The 26,353-nt window shown below is 46.0% G+C and overlaps 1 protein-coding gene, 1 long non-coding RNA gene and 1 other non-coding gene across 3 annotated transcripts in view; 2 read left to right on the top strand and 1 right to left on the bottom strand.

Annotated features, from left to right (window-relative positions):
- LOC138744562 (uncharacterized) overlaps nucleotides 1–2,067 on the top strand; it is a 29,183-nt gene extending 27,116 nt beyond the window's left edge. The window contains exon 2 of the long non-coding RNA XR_011345624.1: nucleotides 1,612–2,067. This is a non-coding gene — a long non-coding RNA (uncharacterized lncRNA). The remainder of the gene's footprint in view (nucleotides 1–1,611) is intronic.
- LOC138744061 (zinc finger protein 34-like) lies at nucleotides 103–1,468 on the bottom strand (the record flags this gene model as incomplete). Its single annotated transcript, XM_069899554.1, has 1 exon — nucleotides 103–1,468. A coding segment is annotated over one exon (762 nt), but the record flags the coding sequence as incomplete, so codon positions are not given.
- Nucleotides 2,068–4,116: 2,049 nt separating the features above from the next.
- Nucleotides 4,117–4,223, top strand: LOC138745124 (U6 spliceosomal RNA). Its single transcript, XR_011346053.1, has one exon. It is a non-coding gene; the product is annotated as a U6 spliceosomal RNA (small nuclear RNA).
- Nucleotides 4,224–26,353: the final 22,130 nt, after the last annotated feature.

Below are 26,353 nucleotides of genomic sequence, written 5' to 3'. Positions count from 1 at the left end.
CAGAGGTACTCAATACCTCCATTGCCATTTTTGGTTTACCTGATGTATTCTGGCAATAAATGTGTTTTAATCAGCCTCTCAAATGGAAATGTTAATGGAAAATTTCAGCAAATTTTCAGAATTTTATTGGAAAATAATTTGATGTAAGGAAATTGGGATAAAACAATCACTGACACTGGATTTTAATAGTGTTTCACAGCTCGGACAGCTGAAAACAATGAACATGTTCAGCAATTGAATACTGCATTAATAGAAGAATCAGTTCAGTTCACATTTCTTGTCACATGTGCTGAGGAACAGTGTTAACCCATACATAGTACAGCAGTGAAAAAGATAATAGAGGGATCCATTAGAATAGAGCAAAGGCAATATTATTTGAATAGGGTGATGTTCGTTCAGGTGTCTGAAAACCGTGGGGAAAAAAACACTCCTTCAATCTGAGGCTGTGACCTCATAGTGAATCTTCTTTATGGGGGGAGGGACAAGTGAATATGGTCAGTGTGAGATGAGACTTTTTAACGTTGGCTGCTTTACTGAGGCAGTCTATAGAAAGGATGGGGATTTGATGGTCTGAGCTGTGCTCATGGCTTTCTGCAGTTTCTTGTGGATGTGGGCACTTCCCACACCATGAAATGATGATCCAGAAAGGATGGTGCATCTGTAAAGGTCGCTGAACGACGTGGGTGATGGGCCGAATTTCCTCCATCTATTTGTGTACTCGCTGGTGTCTCATGAGATGGGATGAACGGGTGAATGCCTTGCTACACATAGAACACGTGTATGGCTTCTCGCCCGTGTGAACCCGCTGGTGCGTCAGCAGGTTGGATGAGTGAGCGAATCCTTTCCCACACACAGAGCAGATGAACGGCCTCTCTCCATTGTGAACTCGCTGGTGTATCAGCAAGGTTGACGAATGGGTGAACCCCTTTCCACAGACGGAGCAAGTGAATGGTCTCTCACCGGTGTGAACCCGCAGGTGCTTCAGCAGATGGGATGAGTTTGTGAATCCCTTTCCACAAATAGAACAAGTGAACGGCCTCTCCCCAGTGTGAACTCCTCGCTGGTGTGTCAGCAGAGTGGTCAACTGACTGAAACCCTTCGCACACACAGAACAAGTGAAGGGTTTCTCCCCAGTATGAACCCGCTGGTGTTGAATAAGGTTAGATGAACATCTGAAACCCTTCCCACAATGAGAGCAGCTGAAAGGCTTCTCGTCAGTGTGAACCCGCCGGTGTGTTTGAAGAGTGCATGACTGTGTGAATCCCTTCCCACACACAGAGCAAGTAAAGGGCCTCTCCCCAGTGTGAGTGCGCCGGTGAGCATCCAGCAAGGATGGATAGTTGAACCCCTTTCCACAGTCCCCACATTTATAAGGTTTCTCTGTGGAGAGGATGTCCTTGTGTTCCTCCAGGTTGGTAAAAGTCTCTTGCACACACAGAACAGTTTCTTCACCCTGTGTGATCGTTTCTCAGGCTTGGTAAGTGGGTTGAAGATTTTTCCATAATCATTGCAGTGCTGTTATTTAACAGGTATGAATCCTGATGCTTTTCCACTCACTTAGATCTTTGAAATATTTCTCCACTGACAAGGCTTGTTCTTCCTTGTTGGCAGTTCCTCCACTTCTCACACCTAGAAAAAGGGGACAAGTACAGGATTAAAGTCCAGGACAAGCATCTTTATTGCTTCATATCTGCAAATCTCTGAGTGAAAAGCAAAAAAATAAGTTGGAAATTTGTAAGTAAAATGAAAGTGATGATTTCGACTCTGAAGATAGAGGAAAAAAATTACATTTTGGCTCAGTCTCACCTCTTCTGAAAACTGATCAGAACTTTCCTTAGTTCTGGTGAGAGATCATCAACCTGAAACATTCATTATCTGGCAAAAGCAACATGTCCTGCTAAAAAAATTCTTTCTGATAATGAACACTGTCCAGGCACTTGACCAGACAGGTTTAATTGATTCGGCAGTGAAAGATTCTTTGTGTGTGGATGAAAAAAAACTGACATCAGTCTTTGCAGCTCTTGGAGTTAAAATGTTAGAAAATAAAATTGTTTCAATGATCTCGTGCGCCAGCAGTAAAAAAAGGTTTTGCTGTTTGCTTTACAAACAGATCATTAGTGTAGGGTTTAGTGTTATAATGGCCAAGAGAACATTGTTATGAAAAACAGTGCCAGGGAATCCGGTTTTGTCAGTGTGAGATCCAAACGAGCCCAGGAAAAATTGCTTGTAAATAAAAAAGGCAGATGGGAAGCTCTGCTCTACAGTCACCCTTATAAAGAAAAGCAGCTGCTTTCTTGTAAATAATAACATATTTCACATGTTACTTATGTGATCATTGGCAAAGTTTTACGTTTTAATGTTTCAGTGTTGAATGAAAGGTCTGTGTTTCATTTCGATATGTTTCAACGACTGAACAATGCAGATGGAGTTTCGGCCATGGCGCCATTGCCTGAAGAAGTTGGGGGAAATGGTCATTTAACACCTTCATCGATTCTGCACGCAATGACACTTTTCATTGTGAGGTGGGCAAATTTGGATACATGGCTCTCATTCCCAAAGTGGCATAAATAGTTGCGATTAATGAAAGACCCCACTGGTTGCACCCTGCCTGTAGATCATATACCCTTTTTTAATGAACACATTTGCCCTCATGAATAAAGTTCTCAGCCAGATCAGTATTTTGCCTCCATTCCCTTCAATTTTAACATTCGCCAATAGCTTTAGATTTTCTGGAACTCCATGTAATGTGAGGCAGCAAATTTGTAGATGATCTATCAGGAGTGACCAGTGGGATCATGCAATAATCGTTCTATTGGCACTGCCACTTTGGGAATGAGAAACACGTATCCACATTTGCTCACCTCACAATGTCTTTGTGTACAGTGTTTCTGAAGGAATTAAACTACAACAAGATATTAATAACAGGAAAATGAGGAAAAAAACGACAGTCCATGGAATTCAATGTAATGTGAACAGAGTAAAGCAGGACACCTGTTGTACGTGTGTCAATCAAATTAACGAGCCAATCATCGTCTCTACTTCGCTGTCACTCAGTTCCACTCTGCCGTTCATGCAATCGACTTTTCACCGTGAGGCTTGCAATGGCAGATTAACCGGACAGCGAAGCGACCCTGGCTCCTCTCCAACGCGGAGTCCACGGGCCCTGCCTGCCCTCAGGGTTACACACCCGCACATCGGAAACCCCGCTGCCCCGTGTCAATCCACAGCTGTCTCGTGTCAATCCACTGACGCCCCGCTGGCCCGTGTCAATCTACGCCGCCCCGAGTCAATCCACAGCCGCCCCGCTGGCAGGAGTCAATCCACAGCCGCCCCGCTGACCCGTGTCAATCCACAGCTGCCCCGCTGGCCGGTGTCGATCCGCAGCCGCCCCGCTGGCCCGTGTCAATCTATAGCTTCCCCGTGTCAATCCACAGCCGCCCCGCTGGCCCGTGTCGATCCGCAGCCGCCCCGTGCCAATCGACAGCCGTCCCGCTGGCCCATGTCGATCCACAGCTGCCTCGTGTCAATCCACTGCCGATCCGCTGGCCCGAGTCAATCCACAGCCGCCCCGTGTCAATTCACTGCCGTCCCCTCGCCCGTGTCGATCCGCAGCCGCACCGTGTCAATTCACTGCCGTCCCGCTGGCCCGCAGCCGCCCCTGCGTCGCCTCGTCTTATCTTCACTGTCGCGCAGGCGCAGCGCTGTCATTCTGCAGTCGCTGCGGCAACCTTAACTTGAAAATGGAAATCTTGCCGATGCTGGAAATCCGAAGTGCAAACTGCTGGAAGCACTCAGCAGGATACTATGCATTCCAACGTGAAACGTTCGCTCTTTCTCCAGAGGCTGCCTGTGTCCAACATTTTCTGTTGGTGCAGACAAAATACAGCATGGAAACAGGCCCCTCGTGCAGATGAACTGCGAAGATAGGATCCTAATCTCTGCTGCCTTCACATGATGCCTGTGTGTCCATGCATCTACCCAGAAGCCTTTTGAGCAGACACCGTGGTACAAGTAAAAACACAATGCTGAAGGAACGCAGCAGGTCAAACAAAGCAAAGGTGCTTCCCCGAATAAGCAGACAACTCAAGTGGGAACCTTAGTCAACACTTTACTGTTGTGCTCGTTTCGGCAGCACATATACTAAAATTGGAACGAAACAGAGAAGATTAGCATGGCCCCTGCGCAAGGACGACACGTAAATTCGTGAAGCGTTCCATAAATATAAAAAAAGATTTTAAAAAAATTAAAAATAGAAAAAAAATTTAAAAAACTTTACTGTTAAACTCAAGCAACACTATGTTCAATGGGAGCCTCATGTATTGATATCTGGTATCAGCCAAGCTCTTTTTAACTCCTCGCGGGGACTCACACGCGCTGTGGCGGGTATGATGGCTGCAACGCAAGTGCAGCGGGAGCAGAGCTGCTGATGGGAGCGGGTGTCTGTCACATTTGTGGCCCGAAATGTGAAGTTAATAACACAACTACCACAGGTTTTACCAGTTAAATATCTCCGTGTCTTTATTCTCCAGTTTTCATTGTTCCTCCATTTCGTGCTCTTCTCTCTCTCTCATACCATCTGACTTCTGGTCAGGTGAATACATCTCATGCATATTCATTATCATGACATCCATCCTTTTACCAGAAATAAACTTTACACCTTAATGTTGAAATGTAAACACCGTCACCTTATGAATATCCCTCGGAACCAACAAACAATTTCAAACAAACAAACAAACAAGTTCAAACTCCTTCTACACACAATGTAATATAAACATGTCGTAACCAACTGCAATACAATAACTCAACTAAACAAAAATGTACTTCATACAGCACTCATACACGCACTTTATGATACATGATCAAATCACTGTCCCAATGTTCTATTAATCACTCCAACTGTCACAAACTTTCCCTTTCGTGATAATGCGGGCACAATTAGAAATACGGCACAAAGTCTTCATATCGTTTAGGTGGTTTCCTGTCTCGTTTCGGCCTTCCTGCGATGCTATCGTCGCCACTCGGTTGTTCACTCTCTGCGTCGGAAATACTGCTCGCTACGGCCTCGGGTGTTTCTGGCACTCTGGTCACTTCATCAGGAATGCTGGTAACTGCCTCGGGAACATCATCTGGTCCCTCAGGTTGAGCATCTCGTATTGGACTTTCAACCACCTCGCTCGATGTCGCTCTGGACTGGTACCTTTTTACACCAGACACATTTCTTTTGTACAGGACTCCAGCCGGAGACTTGACTGTTACCATACTGCCACTTCTGGATACGACAGTGTAGGGTTGATGGTAATAAGGTGTGTCTAGCTTACCACCACTCTCTTGCCTCACCAGAACATTATCTCCAGGCATGATGTCTGAGTACCTGGCTCCACATCTCGAATCTGTGTACAGCTTTGCTGCTCCTTTCTTTTCAGCATCGTGGTCTCTCATCTCCTGGTCGTCCCTGATTTCCTTTATTTCGGGCATTTTTGTGCAGATTTTTCTCCCAAAAAATGCTTCTGCAGGACTTTTTCCTGTGGTTGCATGAGGCGTTGCCCGATAGACAGCTACATAAGATAGCAATGCTTGTTGCCAATTTTGTCCTTCTGCGTGAGCAATCCGTAATCGTTTTTCAATGGACTGATTTTGTCTCTCTACTTCCCCATTGGCTTGTGGCCATTTCGGAGTTACTTTATGATGGTGGATACCTGTGGTCCTCATGTATTCAGCAAATGTCTCTGAAATGAACTGTGGACCATTGTCAGAGTATAGCGTAACAGGCAATCCATATCTTGCGAAGATCTCTGCTAATGCTTGTATTGTTTTTTCAGTGGTCGTTGACCTCATCACAGCGTACTCATAGTATCTGCTGTAGTAATCTATCACTACCATGATTGATTCACCAGTCAGTAAAGGTCCAAGAAAATCAACGGCTACGTCGATCCGTGGTCCTGTCGGGAGTTGCATACTCCGGATTGGCTCTGGAGGATTACTCCTATTTGTGATTTGACATCCATGGCAGGTTTTGACGAATTTCTCTGCGTTTTTATCACAACCTGGCCACCATACTTTACCCCTGAGGTTTTGCTTGGTACCAACAATACCTAGGTGTCCTTCATGAGCTAAGGATACGATTTTCGGTCTCAACCTCTGCGGTATCACCAATCTACAACCTCTCAATACACATTGTCCGATGCAACAAAGTTCATCTCTAATAGGAATGTAAGCCTTGTGAGTACACTTGTCCCATTGTCCACTCTGAATACATTCTCTCACTTCCATGAGTTCTGGGTCACGTTTGGACTCTTTCTTGACTTCCTTCGTGGTCACAGCTTTTGGTGTCGACTGAATAGCTACGAAGCGTACAAAGCTCTCTGCTTCTGTCCCCAATTCTGACTTGGATTGTGGGCATCCATCCTTCACCAATCTGGACAGCGGATCAGCAATGTTTGCTTTCCCGGCAATGTGAACTACCTTATATTTGTAGGGTTGGAGTCGGAGCACCCATCGCTCTATTCTGGCACACGGTTTGGATCTAGTGGCATAGATCACCTCTAATGGCTTATGATCTGTGATGAGTTCAAATTCAATGCCATACAAATATGCATGGAACCTCTCACAGGCCCATACAAGTCCAAGTGCTTCTTTCTCTGTCTGAGAATATCTCCTTTCCACATCTGACAACGATCTGCTGGCGTAGGCAATGATTCTTGGTCCTACATCATGCATCTGGACCAACACAGCTCCTAAACCAACAGGACTAGCATCCGCTATAACTTTGGTTGGTGCAGCCGGATCATAATATCCAAGAGTATCAGCGTCCGTCAGACTTTGCTTCAGCACTGTGAACGCTTTCTTCTGCTCCGATCCAAAATGGAATGGTACACCTTTCCTGGTTAGTTTCCTTAGTGGTTCTGCCACTGTAGCAAAGTTAGGGATGAACTTTGCACAATAATTGACCAATCCCAGGAAACTCCTCACCTCCGTTGCGTTCTGAGGTGCACATGCATCTGCAATAGCCTTCACCTTGGCCTCTGCTGGGTTTAGTCCTTCCCGTGTAAGTCTGTGTCCCATGAAGTCCATTTCTGACACACCGAACTGGCACTTGTTTCCATTCACGGTAAGGCCTGCCTCCTGTGGTCTAGATAGTACACGCCTCAACCGTCTGTTATGCTCTTCCTTTGTAGGCACATGGACTATGATGTCGTCAGAAATGTTGGCAACTCCAGGAATGCCTTGAATCACTCGATGGATTTCATACTGGTAGATCTCAGAAGCTGCATTAATGCCGAACGATAGTCTGTTGTATCGGTACAATCCACAGTGAGTCGCAAATGTTGTTACGTCTCGGGATTCTGGGTCCAGCTCTAATTGATGATAGCCCCATTTTAAATCAATTTTTGAGAATATCATACTGGTAGTTAACTCCTGAAGTATTTTCTCCACTGTTGGTATAGGGTGTTGTTCTCAAATTATAGCTTCATTGGCCATCCTCATATCAACACACAGTCTTGTGTCGCCATTTGGTTTGGGCACGATCACTACTGGGCTGACCCATTGTGTCGAATGTTCCACAGGTTCAATAATGCCTTGCGCGATCAACTGTTTAATTTTGGCTTCAACTCTCCCACGAAGTCCAAACGGAGTTCTGCGCACTGGTTGTGCCTTGGGTTTGATCGTTTTGTCCACCGCTAGCTTTAGTTGTCGACCTTTCAGCTTTCCTACTCCCTGGAAAACTGCGGGGAATTCTTGCTTCATATCCTCGTATGACTGAACTGAATTGACACAAGCTCCAATATGAAGTATTGCCAGGTCTTGCACTGTGCGTCTACTCAGCAATGGTTCTCCCCTCTCATCTATGACAACAAACTCTGCTTCGGTGTACTTATCACCAGCTTCAACAGTTGCAGTAAAACATCCAATGGTCTGCAATGGCTTGGTTGCTGTGTATGGATACAGTTTCTTGGAGCACTTCTTTGATGTACAGATGATCTTTTTCCTTTTCAATTTCTCCCATAAATGTCGGTCAATTACATTACTATCACTGCCTGAGTCTACAATGACCTGAACTGTCACACCACCAATTATCACTGGGACCTTCTCATGATGTACATCATTCAATGTAAATTGATAGTATCTCGGTCCATCCTGGTTATCATCATCATCGTCACTTTCTGGGTCACCGTTTATATGGCGAATAGTGTCTTTCTTTCCAGGATACTTTCCTTTCCCGCAAGCTTTGCCTTTGGAAGCTGTGCTCTTCCCCTTCTGGTCTGCATTGGACTTGCTTTTGCACTTCTTTGCAAAGTGGTCCTTACCTCTGCACTTTCTGCAAACTTTGTCTTTTGCTGGGCAGCATGGGTCTTTTCCAAAATGACCTCTGTTTCCACATCGATAACACTCCACGTCATGTGTCAGCGTATATCTTGGCTGGTTATGGCGATGCGAGAGCCTCTTAACTTGCTGGCTTGAGTTGTCCTTCAGGGTCATGGTATGAAATTGCCCCTCAACAGCCTCTAATGCAGCAGCAATGGCTAAAGCATCGGTGAGCTTCAACTCACTCCCTTTTTCCAGCAGACATCTCCTGAGCTTGTCTGATCTGCAGTGCTGCACGACATGATTCAATAATTGGTTGTCCAAATCAGCTGCCATGTAATTGCATCCAACAGCCAGCTGTCGCAATCTCGTCACATACTGAGCAATCGTTTGTCCATCTTCTTGTTTCGTTCTCTGAAACAAATGGCGTCGAAATGTAGCATTCGGTGTCACTACATAGTGTGCATTCAATGCATCGACGGCTTTCTGGTATTCATCCTTCCTTCCTGTATTTAAAAATGTTTTAAAAGTTTCCCAAACTGCGGGTCCTGCGGTGAAAAGAAGTAACGCCCTCCTCTGCGCTTTTTGTTCCACCGTACCGCTATCGAGAAATAGGCCACGACTGTCGGCGTAGGCTTCAAATTCTTCCAGCCATGCCTTCCACTTCACACTCACAGTGCTTGCATCACCCGTCGGGTCAAAATAAGGAACACCTCGAAGTGTTAGAAAGTCAGCTTCTGCGCCTGCCATGAGGAAACTTTTTCAGCCCAAAGCCACTGATTCAAAAATCAAAATGCTTATCACATTGAAGTTCCAAAATGTTGTTGTTTTAATCCTCATCGCCAATGTCACATTTGTGGCCCGAAATGTGAAATTAATAACACTACTACCGCAGATTTTACCAGTTAAATATCTCTGTGTCTTTATTCTCCAGTTTTCATTGTTCCTCCATTTCGTGTTCTTCTCTCTCTCTCATACCATCTGACTTCCGGTCAGGTGAATACATCTCATGCATATTCATTATCATGACAGTGTCCACATCCCCTTTCTTGAGCAAATCCACCCCCCTCCACACCGCAATCCATGTTGGTGCTGTACATCACAATAGTTACAGTTTAGCAAGGAATAGACAGTCCAGTTTAGTCCTGATATTTTGGGTTGGGCTTACAAGTACGCCCAGCGCGTGTTACGTCGTAGCCACTGGTGGAAGTGGATTCTTGGGGTGCTTAAGCCTGAGAGAATGGGCCATCCGTGGCCTCAGGGGTGCAGCGATTGATTTCATGGGTTGTTCCTGAGGGAGCTCCGCCTGCCATGGGTTCACATTCCTGATCCTGGTTTATAGTCTCATCAGGAATAGTTGGGGATGGGGGTGGCTCCCTTACGGGTAGGATGAGTCGACGGTTTCTCCGATACACCTTCCTTCTGATTTTATGACTGGGGTTCCTGGCAGCTCCAGGAACATGCCCATGGGGGTTGTAACCTTGTGGAGTCTGCAACCTTATGACTTGCGGCTGGCTGTTTCTGTCATAGCACCTTTTCTGTGTTAGTTTCCTGTTTAGTAGCTGGGAATTAATTTCTTGTGGGTCCATTAAATGGGGCTCCAGAAGCCTCCTTGCCACCAGCAGGGCCGTCCGCATCTGCCTAGAGATGAGTCCAATGTGGCATTGCAAGGGATGTTCCTTAGGTTCAGCAGGTTGAGGAACACATCCGTCTTCTCCCTGTGAGTCTGCTCCATGAGCTGTTTCATGCCCCTTACGGTTCTTTCAGCCAACCCTTTTGACAGTGGGTACTCTGGCTGCTAGTGATGTGGTTGAAATCCCACGTTGCTGCAAAGAGTCTGGTTGTGGTGATCCACCACTAGCCAACTGCAGGGGGCGATCTCTGTACCTGCAGGAAGATCTCCGAAGGACAGACCACACCTGGCCGGCTGTCAATCAACCACCCTGGATGTAATCCTGAGCCCGTCACTCGGGAGCCACCAGTAGCAGAGACTGTCCTACAGCCTTTTTCGAGTTTTGTGTCTGCTTACTGCTGCAGCAGTGTAAACAGTGTTAACTGGTACAACTGGTAAAATGTGGCCCATTGTCCGACAGCAGAATGTGGGGGGCCCCATGCACCAAAAAGTGCTTCTTAATTTAGAGATGACTGTTGAGGAGATTACATCAGGTAGATCAATCCATCCAGAGTATAAATCGATAAGTACCAAATACTGCTGGCTGCAGTATTTGACCAGTGGTTGACAAGGGGAGATCCGGCACCGTGTGGAGCTGCAGTGGCTCTTTTTGCTGGTGGGGCGTGGCACTGTTGCACACTGAACAAGCTTGTACCTCCTGGTCTATGTCCTCAGTCATCCCTAGCCTAAATACGATGTCTCTAGCTCTGAGTTTAGTTACTTCTGCTCCGGGTGCCCTCTGTGTAGGATGTTGATATAGATGTTTTGCAGTGAACTTGGGGTCTACTGTTCTCAGGCCTTTCATTAAGTTTCCATCATCGATGAGTAATTCTTCCCGGAATGGGAAGTAGTGCTGCTTGTCTGGCCACCTGCCCTTGATAAAAGTGCCCAGGGTCCTCAAAGTTGCGTCTTCAACCTTGTGCTGTCTCAGCTTCTCTAACCAGGAGGAGGAGATGTGCATTATATCAAGTGTCCTCTTCATCAGCTTGCTGGATCATGCACTTTCTGGGAGCACAGGATAGCGCGTCAGCTAAGTGCATTTCTTTTCCACACTTGAAAACTAAAGTCAGGTTGTATTTCTGAAGGCGGAGCATCATTCCCTGTAATTGTGCAGGGGCTAAGCAAATTGGCTTCTTCAGAATTGTGACCAGAGGTAAGTGGTCAGTCTCTATGGTCACTAGCCTACCACACATGTAGTTGTTCAATTTTGAGCAGGTGAAAACTACTGCCAACAACTCCTTCTCTATTTGAACGTAGCTGGTCTCCATGGTGGTGAGTGACCTGAATGCGTAGGCCATTGGTTTTCCATCCTGCAGGCATGCTGCACCAGACTGTATATGATGCATCGCGGGTCAGCATGACTGGTCTTCATATGTCATAGTATGATAGAACAACTGGGCATGACATAAGCTTTTTTATGTGTTTTGTTGCTACTCGTGCCAGGACCACACTACGTCTTTGTGCATCAGCTGCTTCAGTGGAGTGGTAAGATCACTGGAGTTCGGGATGAACTTTCCTAGGTAGTTGACCATGCCCAGGAAACGTTGTAGCACTGTCGTGTCTGTCGGTACCGGTATTTCACTGATTGTCCGCCTTCAGCCCTTCTCCTGTGAAAACATAGTCTACATAACCGATTTGGTTCAGCCAAACCCTGCACTTCTGGGGGGTTGAGCTTAAGGTTCACCTCTGTCGTGAACATTTTTTAAATTTGCGTCATGTCCTTCCAAGTCTTTCCCACCTATGAATATAACAATGATGGCACAGGGATACCCCACAAAGATTTGCTCCATTGACCTTTGAAATACCTCACTGACTGAAATGATTCTGAATGGCATTCACAAGAATCTGTATCGGCCAAAACTCGTGCTGAATGTGGTCAGCTGTGAGCCGTCTTTCTGATTCTGCTGCTCCCATATGCCACTAGGTTTGTGGACTTGGTGCATGGTATGACCTGTTCTGACTTCCTCAGTCAGTTGAATGTTTTTTGTGACATGTCATTGCATTTGGCCCCAGTGTCAACTTCCATGACTGTTGCTTTAATCTTCATTGTTACAAATGTTTCCTTGTTCCTTTTGATTCTTGCTGGGTCTCCTGCTGCCTGCCGAGTTCATCCATCAGTGTAATACTCGTCATCCGTGTTGGTTTGTCCTTGGTCAAGTTCCAAGTGGTTAATTATCCTTCTGTATCTGGGTCTCAGGTGGAGTTGCTGCCTGACTCTGCAGTATCTGATAAAATGGTTCCATTTCCAGCAGGCTCTGCACTCTTGGCCGAACACTGGGCACATCTCTCCTCTTGCCACGTGGTCGCCACCACAGTTAACGCACTCCGTCCTGGATGATGGTGTAGCAGGACTTGGTTGGCTTTGTCTCTTTCTGGCTTCTGGCTACTGCCTATTAATAGGTACTGCCTGGATTGTGCCTATGTTCTTGCCTTGCTGCTGTGGAGGGGCTAGCTTTCTGCTGTTCTCTTCAGTGGTTTCATAAGCCAGACACATGGAGATGGCCTTTGCAAGTGTTAGTTCATTGTCATGCAGCAGTGTCTTTCTCATGCCTTCGTCGGAAATGCTGCAGACCATCCTGTCTTTAATCAACTCTTCACAGAGCGCTCTGAAGTCACAGGTCTTTGCCCTGATTTTTAGGTTGCTGACATATGAGTGAATCGACACGCCAGGCCTCTGGTTTTTCATTTTAAATCTGTAACTTTCCATCATTGAGTTCTTTTGTGGATTGCACATTTCTTGAAATTTTCTTTTTAAACACTCGGGGTCCTCTCTTGACTCGCCGGGCTGATAACGATACCCCCTTCACGCACTTTGTTTGCATATACGAATGACCTTTCCCTTTCGATGGCCTTAGGGCCTGCCAAACTTAGTCAATTGTATGCTCTGACTCAGGCAGACTTATCACTATGCGCTGCTGCGATGAAAATGTTTCATTCTCATTCGAATGCGTGCCAATTCTCAGCCACGTTGCCGTCAAATACGAGCAGGTTCAGTCTTCTGAATCCATCCGCCATTATGGTGCAGATACATATGTGTGGTGCATGTGGCATTGTTTACTCACTTTTCACGAGGGCTTCAGGCTTGGGATACATGCAATCCCACTTCTGACGCCATGTTTGTTGTTTCACCAAATAAACAACAACACAAATGGGAATCTTAGTCAACACTTTACTGTTAAACTCAAACAACACTGTGTACAATGGGAGTTTTGTGTAATGGCATCTGGTATCAGCCAAACTCCATTTTAACTGGCGCGCCTCGCGGGGACTCACACGTGCACAACAGTGCTGTGGCTGCAATGCAATTGCAGCGGGTGCTGAGCAGCTGATGGGAGCGGCTGTCTACAAAAGGTAAAGACACATAATCAAGGTTTCGGGCTTGAGCCCTTCATCAAAGGGCCCTTCATCAACCAAAACCATTTAAAGCCTCCTCCCACCCTCATTTCGGATCCATAAATTCCCATCACTGTGCAATGTTACATTAATTTCTATTTCAAGATTCAATTTATTTTCATGTAATAAAGACAGTCCAATCTTACACGGAATTCGTTTTCATCTGCCGCAAGGCAGACAGATTCACCATCGGAAGAAATTGCCTGAAATACCTCTTACAGTCAGAGAAAGAGAAGCTGGAGAGGGTTCCCCCATAATAATGAAATGGGTCTCCAATTCCTGATATCCTGTCCTTTCCCTTCTGTTTGAAGATGGGTTTGTTGATTCCCTTCTTCGTAGAGTTTGACATTCTTCCTGTCAGGAGCATATGAGTGTACATTTCCAGCAGGTCCAGGCCCACCCAATCCCACAACTCAGCAAGTAAGCCGTCACTTCCAGGAGTTTTACTCGACCCAAAGGAATGTATGGAGTCTGTCAGATCCCCCAGGGTAATTGGCTGGTCCAGACTCTCCTGCCTGCTGCCATCTAGGACCTTCATAACAGAGGGCAGGATGCTTTGAGAGGCCATTCTTTCTGTTGCCTAAGTGTTGTACAGTCCGAGATGAAAATATGCCCGTCTGCGAGGATGTGTCTGAGCCGACCTCTTCCTTAAGGCTATGCATCACAGAGCTCCCTCTGTGAATGTTTTGGATGAAGAAGCGTATGTATGTTTCATCCTGTTCCACTGTGTGGGCTCTAGGTCTTGGAGGACTCTAAGGTGAGTAATGCAACCTGTCAGTTATTGAACTCTCAGATCTCCTCACTCACATCCATCCCTCTCAATGTCAGAAGGAGTGCTGCAGGTCAGTCTGGAGTTGGCTCAGTTCCTTCTGCCTCTGTCTTGCTTTACAAACCTGTATATACCTCACCCGTGAGGATAAAGAACACTTGATGTTCCCTTGGTCACTTCCCACTTGGTCTGTTGAATGGGTTGTCCTTTGTTTCGAAGAAGTCACGTTGTCGTGACTGTAATAACTGTGGCTGCTGCTCTGTGAAGCCATTTATGGCCTTCCACCAGTTTTTAGCAATGCTTGTCTTCGAAACTGGTGTAGGCTTCATTGCAAAGGGCTCGCCAATGGGACCTGGCATCAGCCACAGGTTTCAGTTCTCTTGGGTGGATGCCTCAGTAGCGAAGGGTTTCCTTCACAGCATCTTTATAGCACTTGTGTGGATGACCTTGAGATCTCCTTCTGGTCTTCAGTTCACTATAGAGCAGCTGACGAGGCATACAGTGGTCATTCATTCACAGGTCACTGGGGAGTCAAAAAAGGGTTTCAGGGTACTCCAACCAGTATACTCCTTCTTTAGTTCCTCTATGTTCTCTGGGGTCATCAATTTCACATTTGGCCTCCACGACCCCCTGCCTGCCTTCTGGTCTTCCTGTAGGTGATGGGAGATTCAAATGAAGCAGTGCTCAGTGAAGGACATTGGTTGTTCTGACATGATGGCCTTCGACACGAAGACAGGACTGGCTTGAGCCATCGATCTTGACCAGGTGGACTGAGGCTGTGCTCCACCTGCAGGGTTGCTGAAGGCATCACACAGCTGTGCATCCTTTAATGCCTCCATCAGGATTGTGAGATCATCCAGCTACATTGTGGATGCAGTTGAAGTCACCAACCAGAACAACAGGCCTGGACGTTGCCAGCAATAATGTAAACTGCTGGAAGACAGCTGGCCTCTCGCTTTTAAAAATATTTTTTATTGAGTTTAACATATAAATCCTACATACAAAGTCTTCTAATAATAAACAACAGGTCATAACCTAGATGTATCACATATTAAACATAACGTAAATAAAAAACTCATCCATCATTGTTTATTTAACTTGTTTCTTTAAAACATCAAATCTATCAATATGGTAATTAACAGTTTATCCCTTTCTCATTATATCACACAAGATCATAAGATAAAGGCCATTCAGCCCATTGTGTCTGCTCTGCAACTCCACCTGAGCTAAACTGTTCTCGCATCTAGGTCCAAATTCTGGCCTTTTCCCCATTGGATACTAATTGGATACCTATCAATCTCCCCCTTAAACTCCCCCACTATTCAAACCTACATAGACTTATTTAGCAACAAATTTCACAAATCCACGACCGTCTGGCTAAAGATATTTCTCCTCATCTCTGTTTTAAATGGGTACTTTCTACTTCTAAGACTGTGCCCTCTTGTCCTGGATTCACCCAAGGGAAACATCTTATTCACATCTCCTCTGTCCAATCCTTATTGATATCCTTCCTATAATTTGGGGTCCAGAACTGCACACAATATTCCAAATTTGGTCTCATCAAAGCCTTGAATAGTCTCAGTGAAGACTGATATAAAATACTCATTTAGTTCTTCTGCCACTTCTTTGTTACCCATTATAATTTCTCCAGCATCATTTTCAATCAGTCCCGTATCTCTCTTTTACTTTTTATATATTAAAAAAACTCAGTATCATTTTGTATGTTTTTTGCCAACTTCCTTTCTTTATTCATCTTTTCTTTCCTAATTACTTTCTTTGTCTCTTTCTGTAAGTTTTTTAAGTTTCCCAGTCCTCTGTTTTTTTTTAATACTAATTTTACTTCTTTGTATTGCCCTCCCTTTTGCTTTTATTTTTGCCTTGGCCCCTCTTGTTACCCAAATTTGTGCCATTTTTCCATTCATAATTTTTCTTGGGATATATCTATCCTACATTTTCTGCTCTGCCATCCCTCCATCTAGCATACTTTTCCAGTCAACCTGGGCCAGTTCCTCTCTCATACCCCTGCAATTCTCTATGTTCCACTGAAATAATGACACACCTGATATCAGTTTTTCCTTTTCAAATTTGATACTGTACTTTATCATATTACGAACACTACTTCCCAAGGCTTCCATTACCTTTAACTCCCTAATCACTTCAGGTTCATTACACATCACCCAATCTAAAACCACTGATCCCTGACAAGTTGCTCCAAAAAGCCATCCCGTAGGCATTCTACAAACTCTCTCTCCTGAGATCCAGTACATTCCTAACTTTCCCAATCCCCTTTCATGTTAAAATCTCCCATAATTATTCTGACATTCTCCTTCTGACACATTTTTCCCATCTTTAGCTGTAACTCGTAGTCCACTTCCCGGCTGCTGTTTGGGGGCCTGTAGATAACTGCTAATAAGTTTTTTTTACCCTTGCCATTTCTTAACTCAACTCATATGGATTTTACCCCATCTGACCCTATGTCCCTTCTTGGTAGCGATTTAATATCATTGCTTACCATCAGAGCCACACCACCCCCTCTACCTACATGCCTATCTTTCCTGTACACTGTGTACCCTTGGTCATTCAGCTCCCAATGATATTAAGCCATGTCTTGGTGATTGCCACAAAGTCATATCTTTCAATGTATAACTGTCCAACAAGGTCCTCTATACCTAATACTCCATGCATTCAACTTAGACCAATATCCCACTATATCCCCATATAGTTTGGATAGAAAATAGATAAGACAATATTAAACAAACCCTTTATATAAACAAAGGGTAAATTCTATCCATTAATGATAAGATCTATGATGAACCATATTTAAACCCATATTTAATTAATTAATCTAAAAAAAAGAAAAGAAAAGAAACATCCTCTGAGTAATCTAACCCCTCCCTCTAAAAAAGGTTAACTTGTAGAATTATAAAGACATAGACCTTCAGACACTAGACAGAGAGTCTCCAGAGCATCCAGACTTCTTAAATCTTCCAATTCTGTGGTAATCTATGAATGGTCCCACATCTTGTCAAATTGAACCTTCTATCTTTAATGCTGAGTCTAATTTTCTCCAAACTTAAAACAGGACATAACATTATGTAACCACTGATGGGCATGAATAGGTGGAGAATCATCCTTCCATTTCATTAAAATTGCTTGTCTAGCTAACAACGAGGTAAATGCTAAAATATTCTCTTGGGTTGAAGTCAAGAGTATATCCTCTTCTCGAGAAAACACAAACAAACCAATAAGAGGCCATGGTTCTAATTTGATCTTTAGAATCTTTGATAAAGTCTGAAAAATATCTTTCCAACATTTTTCAAAATTAGGGCATTTCCAAAAAAATATGAATCAATGAGGTTTCAAAGATTTTACACTTATTGCATAGAGGATCAACATCTGCATAAAAATGAAATAATTTGACTGTGGACATATGTATCCTGTGGAGCACTTTAAATTGTAACAAACAATGCTGTGCACATAATAAGGATTCATAATCAGGTTAGGAAGGAAAATCCAATCTTGGTCTGAAAATTATACATTCAAATTGCATTGAGGCGTACATGTTGATCATGAGTAACAGTACTTCAGGTCCACCATGAAGAGACCCGCCAACCATCTTCTTAGCCTCAGTGATTACAAAACTGCTTCCCTGCAGCAAGATGCACAGACAACCCATGGGGCCACCATCGTGACCAAGGTGTGGGAGGCCACACTCCTGTGTGAAAGGCACAACTTCATTGACTTCAGTGATGATACCACGCACGGTGAGGGTTGCTACTTTTCATCTCCATTTTTGTTTATTGGAGACTCCAGTTCGCAATCTAGTGTTAATGATCTTGAGCCCTCATGCCCACTGCTTTGGTGAACTGCAGAGCTAATTTGAGGTTCATGGGGTGATCGTCCCCTGGTAGTGGGGTATCCTCAGGTGAAGCTGGTGGTGTTGCCAGAGCGAGATCTGGAGGTGCTCCTGCTCCATTTCCTGGCTGGTTTGTATTCTCCTTCTCCTGGAGCTAGAGAACCATGGTGACTACACTGCTCCCAGTCTCCCAGAGCTGGGGGTTATAGGGTGCTGTACATCCACAGTCAGGCTTACTTGTAACTCATTCTCCTCCTTTCCTTCCCCTCAATCATGGCATTTCCTCTGCCGTCATCCGGCACTCATGCTTGCTTCATCCTTGAATGATGAGAGGTTTCTGACTTCCCTTTGCACCTTGACACTTCCTTCCCGCTGCTTGCAGTGTTGGGTGTCAGTTTCGTCTGTGGGGCATTTTGGGTTTCTTTGTTTTCTTCACCATCTGCCATTTTTCCTCTGCAGCTGCCTCCTCCATTGACTCTACCTCCTCAGGAAGAGCCTCCAGCATCATGGCTGGGATTTGGAGGTGGAGGTGGCTGGAGTCTCCTCACTCCACCTAATCTCAGTCACAATTGAGGTTGAGAGGGTGTTGGCCATCTTCCCTCTTGTTGCCTGTGCATCGGTGGCTACACGTTTTAGGCAGGCTCTGTAGAGGTGACCCACTTCCACACACAAGTTGCAGCACTTGCTCTCTGCACAGTCCTTGGTCTGGTGGCCTTCCTGCTTGCAGCCTTTACAGATGAATGCGCTGCTTTGGGTCTCCTTATGCCCAGATTTGTTGCAGTTTTGACACACCCTGGGCTGCCCAGCATAGTTCCCTCCAATGGCAAACACCAATGGGAAGGGGGTGGATGATGGCACCTTCGCTGTCTTCTCTCATCTTCACCTTCACTTACCATTTGCTGATCGAGGTTCCGAATGTGTCTTTGACATCCATGCAGATCTCAACATAAAGGCCAAGCAAGATGAGCACGTCCATGACTGCTGCATGTGAGTTTAACAATCCCACTGCATTTGAATGATGAAGAGTGGCAGTGCCTTGATTAGCAAGAGTGGAGCCATGGTCCCATTTGCCTGGAAGTCTCGGAGCAACCTCTACCATCCCACTGGTGTTTTGAATGTCACATTGAATATCTGCGACTTCCTGGAGGCAGTAGATATCATTCACCTCAAATTTTCAGCATTCCATCAAGACCTTCAGGATAAAAAAGTCCTGGTAAAATGGGAAACCTGTCACTTCTCTGCTACCCTGACTGTGTTCTGGATTCTTTGGGCTCCCTAGGGGTTTGCTGCCATGGCCATCCTCGTGAAACTCATGTTTTGAGACTGAGCCCTTCATCAAGGTATGAACAATTTTAGGACTTTAGTCGAATACCAGGAATCTGATTTCACTGATTTCCTCCATGTGTTCCTTTTCAATGATTTCTTCCCCACTCATCCTGGCCAGTGGGTTACAGGGGCCAGGAGCTGCACAGAATACCTCAAGGTTGTCTTTGTTACAATATTCGCGAAGTGAAACGAGACATCCTCAGCGATGCTGATGCCCTCAACCTTTGCACGAGTCTTTGTTATCAGAATCATTTCCTTGTGAGTGTAAAGCATGGTTCTGATGATCAGAACCTGGTCCAAAAGACCACTTCGAATTCCATGTGGAGACACAATATCCTCTGTACCCCAAATAATGCCGTTTCCTTGGTTTGTAGCAAAAATAACAACGGGGGAAATGCTGGATTGCAGTGTTTGGTACGAGAGGTCCTGCGATTGAAGAGGAGACTTGAGGCGAGGAACCCACGCAGGCTGTGGACAGCTGGTGACTGTGGCCCAGGTGAAGGCTGGTTCAAGATGAGCTGAAGGGGCTCGAAGTGTTGTAACTGGGATGCGAGAGGATACTGAGAGCATCTGCCAGCTCCTCCTGATTGGTGAAGTATCAGTGCCAGCACCACCAGCTGAGGAGCAGCTTCTTTCTGTGGGCAGGGAGAATGCCAAATGGCTTTGTTTTGTGGCGCTGTTTCATAGGGTTGTGATTGAACTTGAACTCAGTCTGAACGACGATTTTTCTTACCCAAATCAGTGTTTCTTTGGCCCATAGTGCCTGCACAATCACATATATACATAAAGATTTAACAAAATAAATGTATTTTGTATTTAAATGTATTTAAATGTAATCCGTGTGTTACGTGCACGTCAGCAGAGCAGCCACATCAAAGATGGTGCTGCACGGTTTGTCTCTTCCAGCAGAGGCTCAGGCTCACGTGCATGTGGGCAGTGCATTTTCATCACAATGACATGGTTTCCATTGTGTAAGGGGCGGGGGCTTTGAAGGCCTTAAAACCACACGAGCATGGATGAGCCCAGCATCTGCTGGCCTCGTTTGTTCATTTCATTAGCTCGTTTTCTATAGTATATGATGTTTTGGAATAATAAACTAATTTCATTTATGAATCTCAAGGTTCATCAATCACACATCCTGCAGCAAGAAGCTATTTCCCAGCCTGGCTGTCCTTATTTTGATGCTCACGTGCCTCCTTCCGAATGGTAGTGGTTCAAAGGCCCTGTGTGATGGATGGTAGGGATCCTCATAATTCTTTGAGCCCGAGTTAAGCAACACTCCTTGTGAATGTATAAAATACAAGAAAAGGAGACCCTTGTGATGTTCTCAGCCATTTTAATAATATTCTGGATTGATTTCTGGCCAAATGCTTTGCGGCTCCACACCTCACAGTGACGCAGCCAGACAGGGCATCTGAACTGTGCTTCAGGAGAAGGTGCACACGTTTATTTTAGGGATGGAACTGAGACAACAGGGTCGATATGTTAAGCAAACATCCACACATAACACAATATGCAGGGGATAAATATACACTTTCGGATGACGAGGGGGAAACTGACAGAAACTGGGGAAGTTACAAAAGCATACACACACAACAATCAGATCAAGGTGATATTACCTGGCCTCAAGACTCACCCCAACCCAATGTGGAAGGTGATACTTACAGGCCACGAGGAGTCCAAAGAAACATAACAAAGGGGCACATGGTCCTTTATAGTTCTGTAGACAAAGCTGGTGGTCAGTATGGGCCCCGTTGGTTGCTGTGGTCAATGGCTCAAAACCATTCAGCAGGGGTGAACTGAGGTGATACACCTGGGCCAATTGTAAAGGTCACCTTGATGGCTTGGGTGAGTCTTTGACCTTGATTGGCAGGTAGTGTGTCCTCTGAACAGGAGTGCAGCAATGGCACTCAGTGATGGACGCTGCATCTCCATTACAGACAGACTGGACACCCATGAGAATCTTAGCAAAAGAAATAACATAAAAATTGCGGGAGTGAAAGAGGAGGGATCCAATAGCATTCGTTAGGGAATGGGTTCCAAAAATACTGGGAAGGGTCAGAGAAGGCGGGGCCCTTCAAATAGAAAGGGTTAGTCACTCTCCTCTTCCAAAGCTGGGTCCGGGACAGAAACCCCGATCTGTCCTAATTAGATTGGCCAGGGAGATGGAAAAAATCTTAGGGGCAGCAGCCCTAGGAGCAAGGAAGAGGGGCAGCCCTGTGGAATACGAGGGGGCCAAAGTCCTTTTCTATCCAGACATCACCACGATACTCCTTAAAAGACACAGTTATTTCACCCAGTCAGGAAAATACTGAAGAATAAAGGAATAAAGGAATTGGATACCCAGTGACCCTGAAAATCTTCCTGGAAACAAGAGGGAGAAAATATTTCACTGAGGCCAAAGAGGCACTAAAATACATCAATACTTTGCCCCCACCCCAAAAAGAATCCCCAAGGAACATGGGGAGAGAAGGGACTTTAAGCTAAAGGCTGTGTATATAGTTGGCTGTATACAATGTAAAACAATTGAAACAAATATTATACCAGTTTAACAAGCAAATATTTATTTTAAATTAATAATAAAGAGAGTTTGCTGTGAGCTCTGGGGTGAATAAATAGGTGCGAGCATAGAAGATGGGTGCATTTGGCACATCCCGGGATGAGAAGGGCAGTGGCCCCAAGAGGTTTTGTGTTGGTGTCATGGTGGAAGGGAGGGTTGGATCTTGGGGGGGGGGGGGGGAAATAAGGGTCATATATTATTTGTTTGGTTTTTTTCACATTTTGTCTTAATTTTTAAAAATATTTGGCTGATAGGACCAAAAGAAAAAATGCTATGAATTTGGCAGAAGGAAAGTATTCAGTGAGAGAGGTGGTGAAGGCGGGGGGCGGGGGGGGGGGGGGTGGTGGCAATCAAAAAAAAAAGAGCTGGGGCAGTGGATGAAACAATCAACTTCTTGAGCTTTAATGTTAATGGCTTAAATGGATCGGTGAACAGGAAGGGAGTCTTGGCACACTTCAAAAAAATGAAGGTGGATGTGGCCTTCCTCCAAGAGACCCACCTTACAAATAGTGAACATCAAAAACTTAAAAGAGCCTGGGTGGGACAAGTGATAGCCTCCTCCTTTAGCTCCAAAGCCAGAGGAGTAGCTAATTTAATAGGGAAAAATGCCCTGGTGAAGGTCAAAGGCACGGTCATAGATCTGGCAGACAGATTCATAATGGTACACTGTCAAATATATTCCACACGCTGGACACCCATGGACATATATGCCCCTAATTTTGATGATGAAAAATGTGTACATAATGTTTTTTTTGGAATTAGTGGAAGGGCGGGAAAATGTCTTAATTAGAGGGGATTTCAACTTTTGCCTGGATCCAGCAATGGACAAATCAACCAAGAAAGTGACAAGAGCTATGGCTGCAAAAGCATCTGGCTTTCATCCTTGGAGACAATGACATCCAAGGGAGAGGGATTATTCTTTCTACTCAAAACAGCACGACTCTTACATGAGAATTGACTTGTATCTTGCCTTGGCTCAGCTGGAGGGTAGAATTTTAGAAACTGTATATACAACTAGGCTACTATCAGATTATTCACCTTTGACTTTAACTATTGTCATGCCAGATAAACAGGCCACAGCATATTGGTGGCTCCTCAATCTGCTGCTATTGAAAAAGCCAGAGTTTTGCAGCTAGAAATTTTCTGCCAAACTATCTGTGCCTCTGCTGCCAATAAATTTCTGCAATGGGATACATTAAAAACCTATCTGAGAGGACAAATAATTTGGTATAGTAAAAGTATTAAAAGCGAACTTAGCAGGGAGGTCTGAGGGAATGTACAGAACATTAATAAATTAAAAGCTCAAGTACAACACTTTGCAAACATATAAAATTGAAAAAACGACGTTAAGATCTAAGCAAAGGTACTATGAATGAGCTAATGAATTGTTTAGACAGTTTTGTACAGTTATATAAATCTGAATCAAAGGGGGATTTGGACAAATTGGAAGAATTCTTGTCCAACCTGGAATTGACTAAACTAGAATCTGAGGTGCAAGAGGGATTAAATACTCCTTTCTCAGAGGAAGAAATACTAAAAGCATTGAGCTCGCTGTAGCCCAATAGGTTTCAGGGGGAGAATGGGTTCCCTCTTGAGTTTTACTTGGAATTCATGGATCTGTTAATGCCACTATTTATGGATGTGGTGGAACAGGCGGCTGAGTCCCGTACTCTCCCAGAGTCTTTTTAGATGGCAATAATTAAAGTTATTTCTAAAAAAGGATAAGGACCTACTAAAGCCATCCTCCTATAGACCAATCACACTTTTGAACACAGAGTACTAAATAACACCTAAAGCTTTGGCAAATAGATTGGCTCGGTATTTTTCCAAAATTAGTAAATCTGGATCAGGTGGGGTTCGTGCAGGAAAGACAATCGGCAGACAATATAAGTAGGTTACACTTGGTACAGACAAGGGTGGATCCAAGTATAGCTGTGTCACTTGATGCTGAGAAAGCCTTTGATAGAATGAAGTGGGATTTTTTGGTGAAAGTGCTGGAGAAATTTCGATTTGGTCCTGTCCCTACGCCGCATCTAAAACAAATCTGGGATTTCCAGTTTGACCTTATGTAATTTTTGTGACGTGAGGTATAACTGTTGCAAAACATTGTATTGCACCAGTCTACATCTGGTGTTAGTAACCGCCTTCATGTTGTCCCGACAGAGGTTGGTCCAGCATTGTTCAGGAACTGTCGTTTGCAAATCCGACTCCCATCTCTGCCTCACTTTGAGCTGTCATTTTGGAACAGAAGATACGTAGCTGAGATAAATCTATGTGTGATCCACCATCAAATTAGAGCCTCCACATCACTAGACAGCAGCAGGACCATAGATAGATCTAATTTTCCCCTCAAAAATGATCTTGATTGAAGATACCAGAAGAAGGTCTTTTTTAATAAGTCAAATTAATTTTTTAAATTGCTCGAATGACATGAGCTGCCCCTTGTCATAACAGTCCTCAATACACATGATTCCCTTCTGGTACCTGGTGTCAACCTGTCAGGAAGGGAGATATCATTGTTACCTATTGCTTACAATGTCCAACCATGGCAGTACTGATGATGCTTCTGCAATGGACACAGCAGTGGGGACACAGCATTTCAAAACATCTCTGCAGGGTCCTACTGCTTGGCCATCCCACCTGACATCCTCTGTGCAGATTTAACTGCCCATACAATGGGGCCGACGGTAGTGTTATTTCCACCAATGTCCTTGCAGGCCCATTTCCAAGGTGGTGGTGCCAATATTTGGAAGCCAGGTGTTGAGGAGGGCCATGGCTGGGTGCAGTTCAACGGGACATTCGTCATATCAGAGGTTCGAATTTGGAGCTCGGATTATCGATGGACTCTGTGGCTGTGGAGGCTGCAGGAGAGCTGGGCTGAATCCACGGGCACTTGTTGACTCTGGGGGGGGGACCCTTTTGCTTCTCTTTCTCTGACTCTAAGTGGTGCTTCAGGCAATTTCTGCCAATGCCAAATCTGTCTGCCTTACAGCAGCATGGTTGGCTTAGCGATTATCGCAACACCTTTACAGCGCCAGCAACTGGTTTGAATCCCACACTCCACCCCCACACCTCCAATCCCCACACCTCCCCATTCCCCACCACACCACCAGAACTCCCCATCCCCCACACCCACCCCTGCAACTCCCCACACCCACACATCCCCAGCCCCCACACCCACACCTCTCCACCTCACACGCCCACACCTCCCCACACCAACACCTCCCCAGCCCCCACACCTCCCCAGTCTCCACACCCCCACAACTCCACACCTACACATCCCCATAGCACTCCACCTCCCAAATCCCCACACACCTCCACACCCCCACACTTCTCCACACCCCCACACTCAGCCCTACACCTCCCCACCCCCTCCACACCCCACCCCACAGCACACCCTCCCCCACACCCACCCCCACATCTCCCCATCCCTCACACCCACCCCCAGACGGCCACAGATCCCCAGCACCCACACTCCCACAGCTCCTCATCACCCACTCCCACCCCCCACACCCCAACACATCCCCATCCCCCACACCTCCCCATCCCACACACCCCAACACCTCCCCAGCCCCCACGTCCCCACATCTTCCCGTCCCCTACACACACACACCCACAACTACCCCCAAACCTACCCATCCCCCAAACCTACCCATCCCCCACACCTCCCCTTCCCCAGACCTCCCCATCCCTCACACCCACTCCCCCACACCTCCCCACCCCACATCTTCCCATGCCCCGCAACCACCACCTACAACCCCACACCTCCCCACTCCCACACCTCCCCATCCCCCACATCTCTCCAACCCTGCACCTCTCCATCCACGCACCTCTCCACCCCCCACCTCTCCACCCCTCGCACTGCCCCCACCCACAAACCACCACACCTCCCCATCCTTCACACCTCCCCAGCCCCACACCTCCCCATCCCCAACACCTCCTCATCCCATAGACCCCCATATCACCCCATCCCCCACATTCACCCCCCATACCCACACCTCCCCAACCCCCAAATCCACCCCTACACCTCTCCAACCTCACACCTCCATCCCCCACAGCCCTCCACCTCTCCACCCCCACACCTCCCCATCCCACAGACCCTCACACCTCCCCACCCCTCACACCCCCACACCTCTCCACTCCCCACACCTCCCCACCCCCACATCCCCCACACCCACTCCTCCCCACCCCCACACCTCCCTACCCCCCACATACCCACCCCCACACCTCCCCATCCCCACCCCCACATTCCCATCCCCCACACCCACCTCCCCACCCCCAAACCTCCCCATCCCCCACACCCACTCCTCCCCACCCCACACCTCCCCACCCACCACAACCCCACGCTTCTTCACCCCCACCCACACCTTCCCACCCACTCCTCCCAACCCCACCTCCCCACCCACCACAACCCCACATCTCTTTATCCCCCACCCACCCCCACCTCTCCACCCCCCACACACCCACACCTCT

Source organism: Narcine bancroftii, chromosome 10 (genome assembly GCF_036971445.1).
Source record: "Narcine bancroftii isolate sNarBan1 chromosome 10, sNarBan1.hap1, whole genome shotgun sequence".
In the NCBI taxonomy this organism is placed as follows: domain Eukaryota; kingdom Metazoa; phylum Chordata; class Chondrichthyes; order Torpediniformes; family Narcinidae; genus Narcine; species Narcine bancroftii.
Note: the sequence above shows the minus strand (reverse complement) of the source record. Positions and strands in the feature narration are given on the sequence as shown.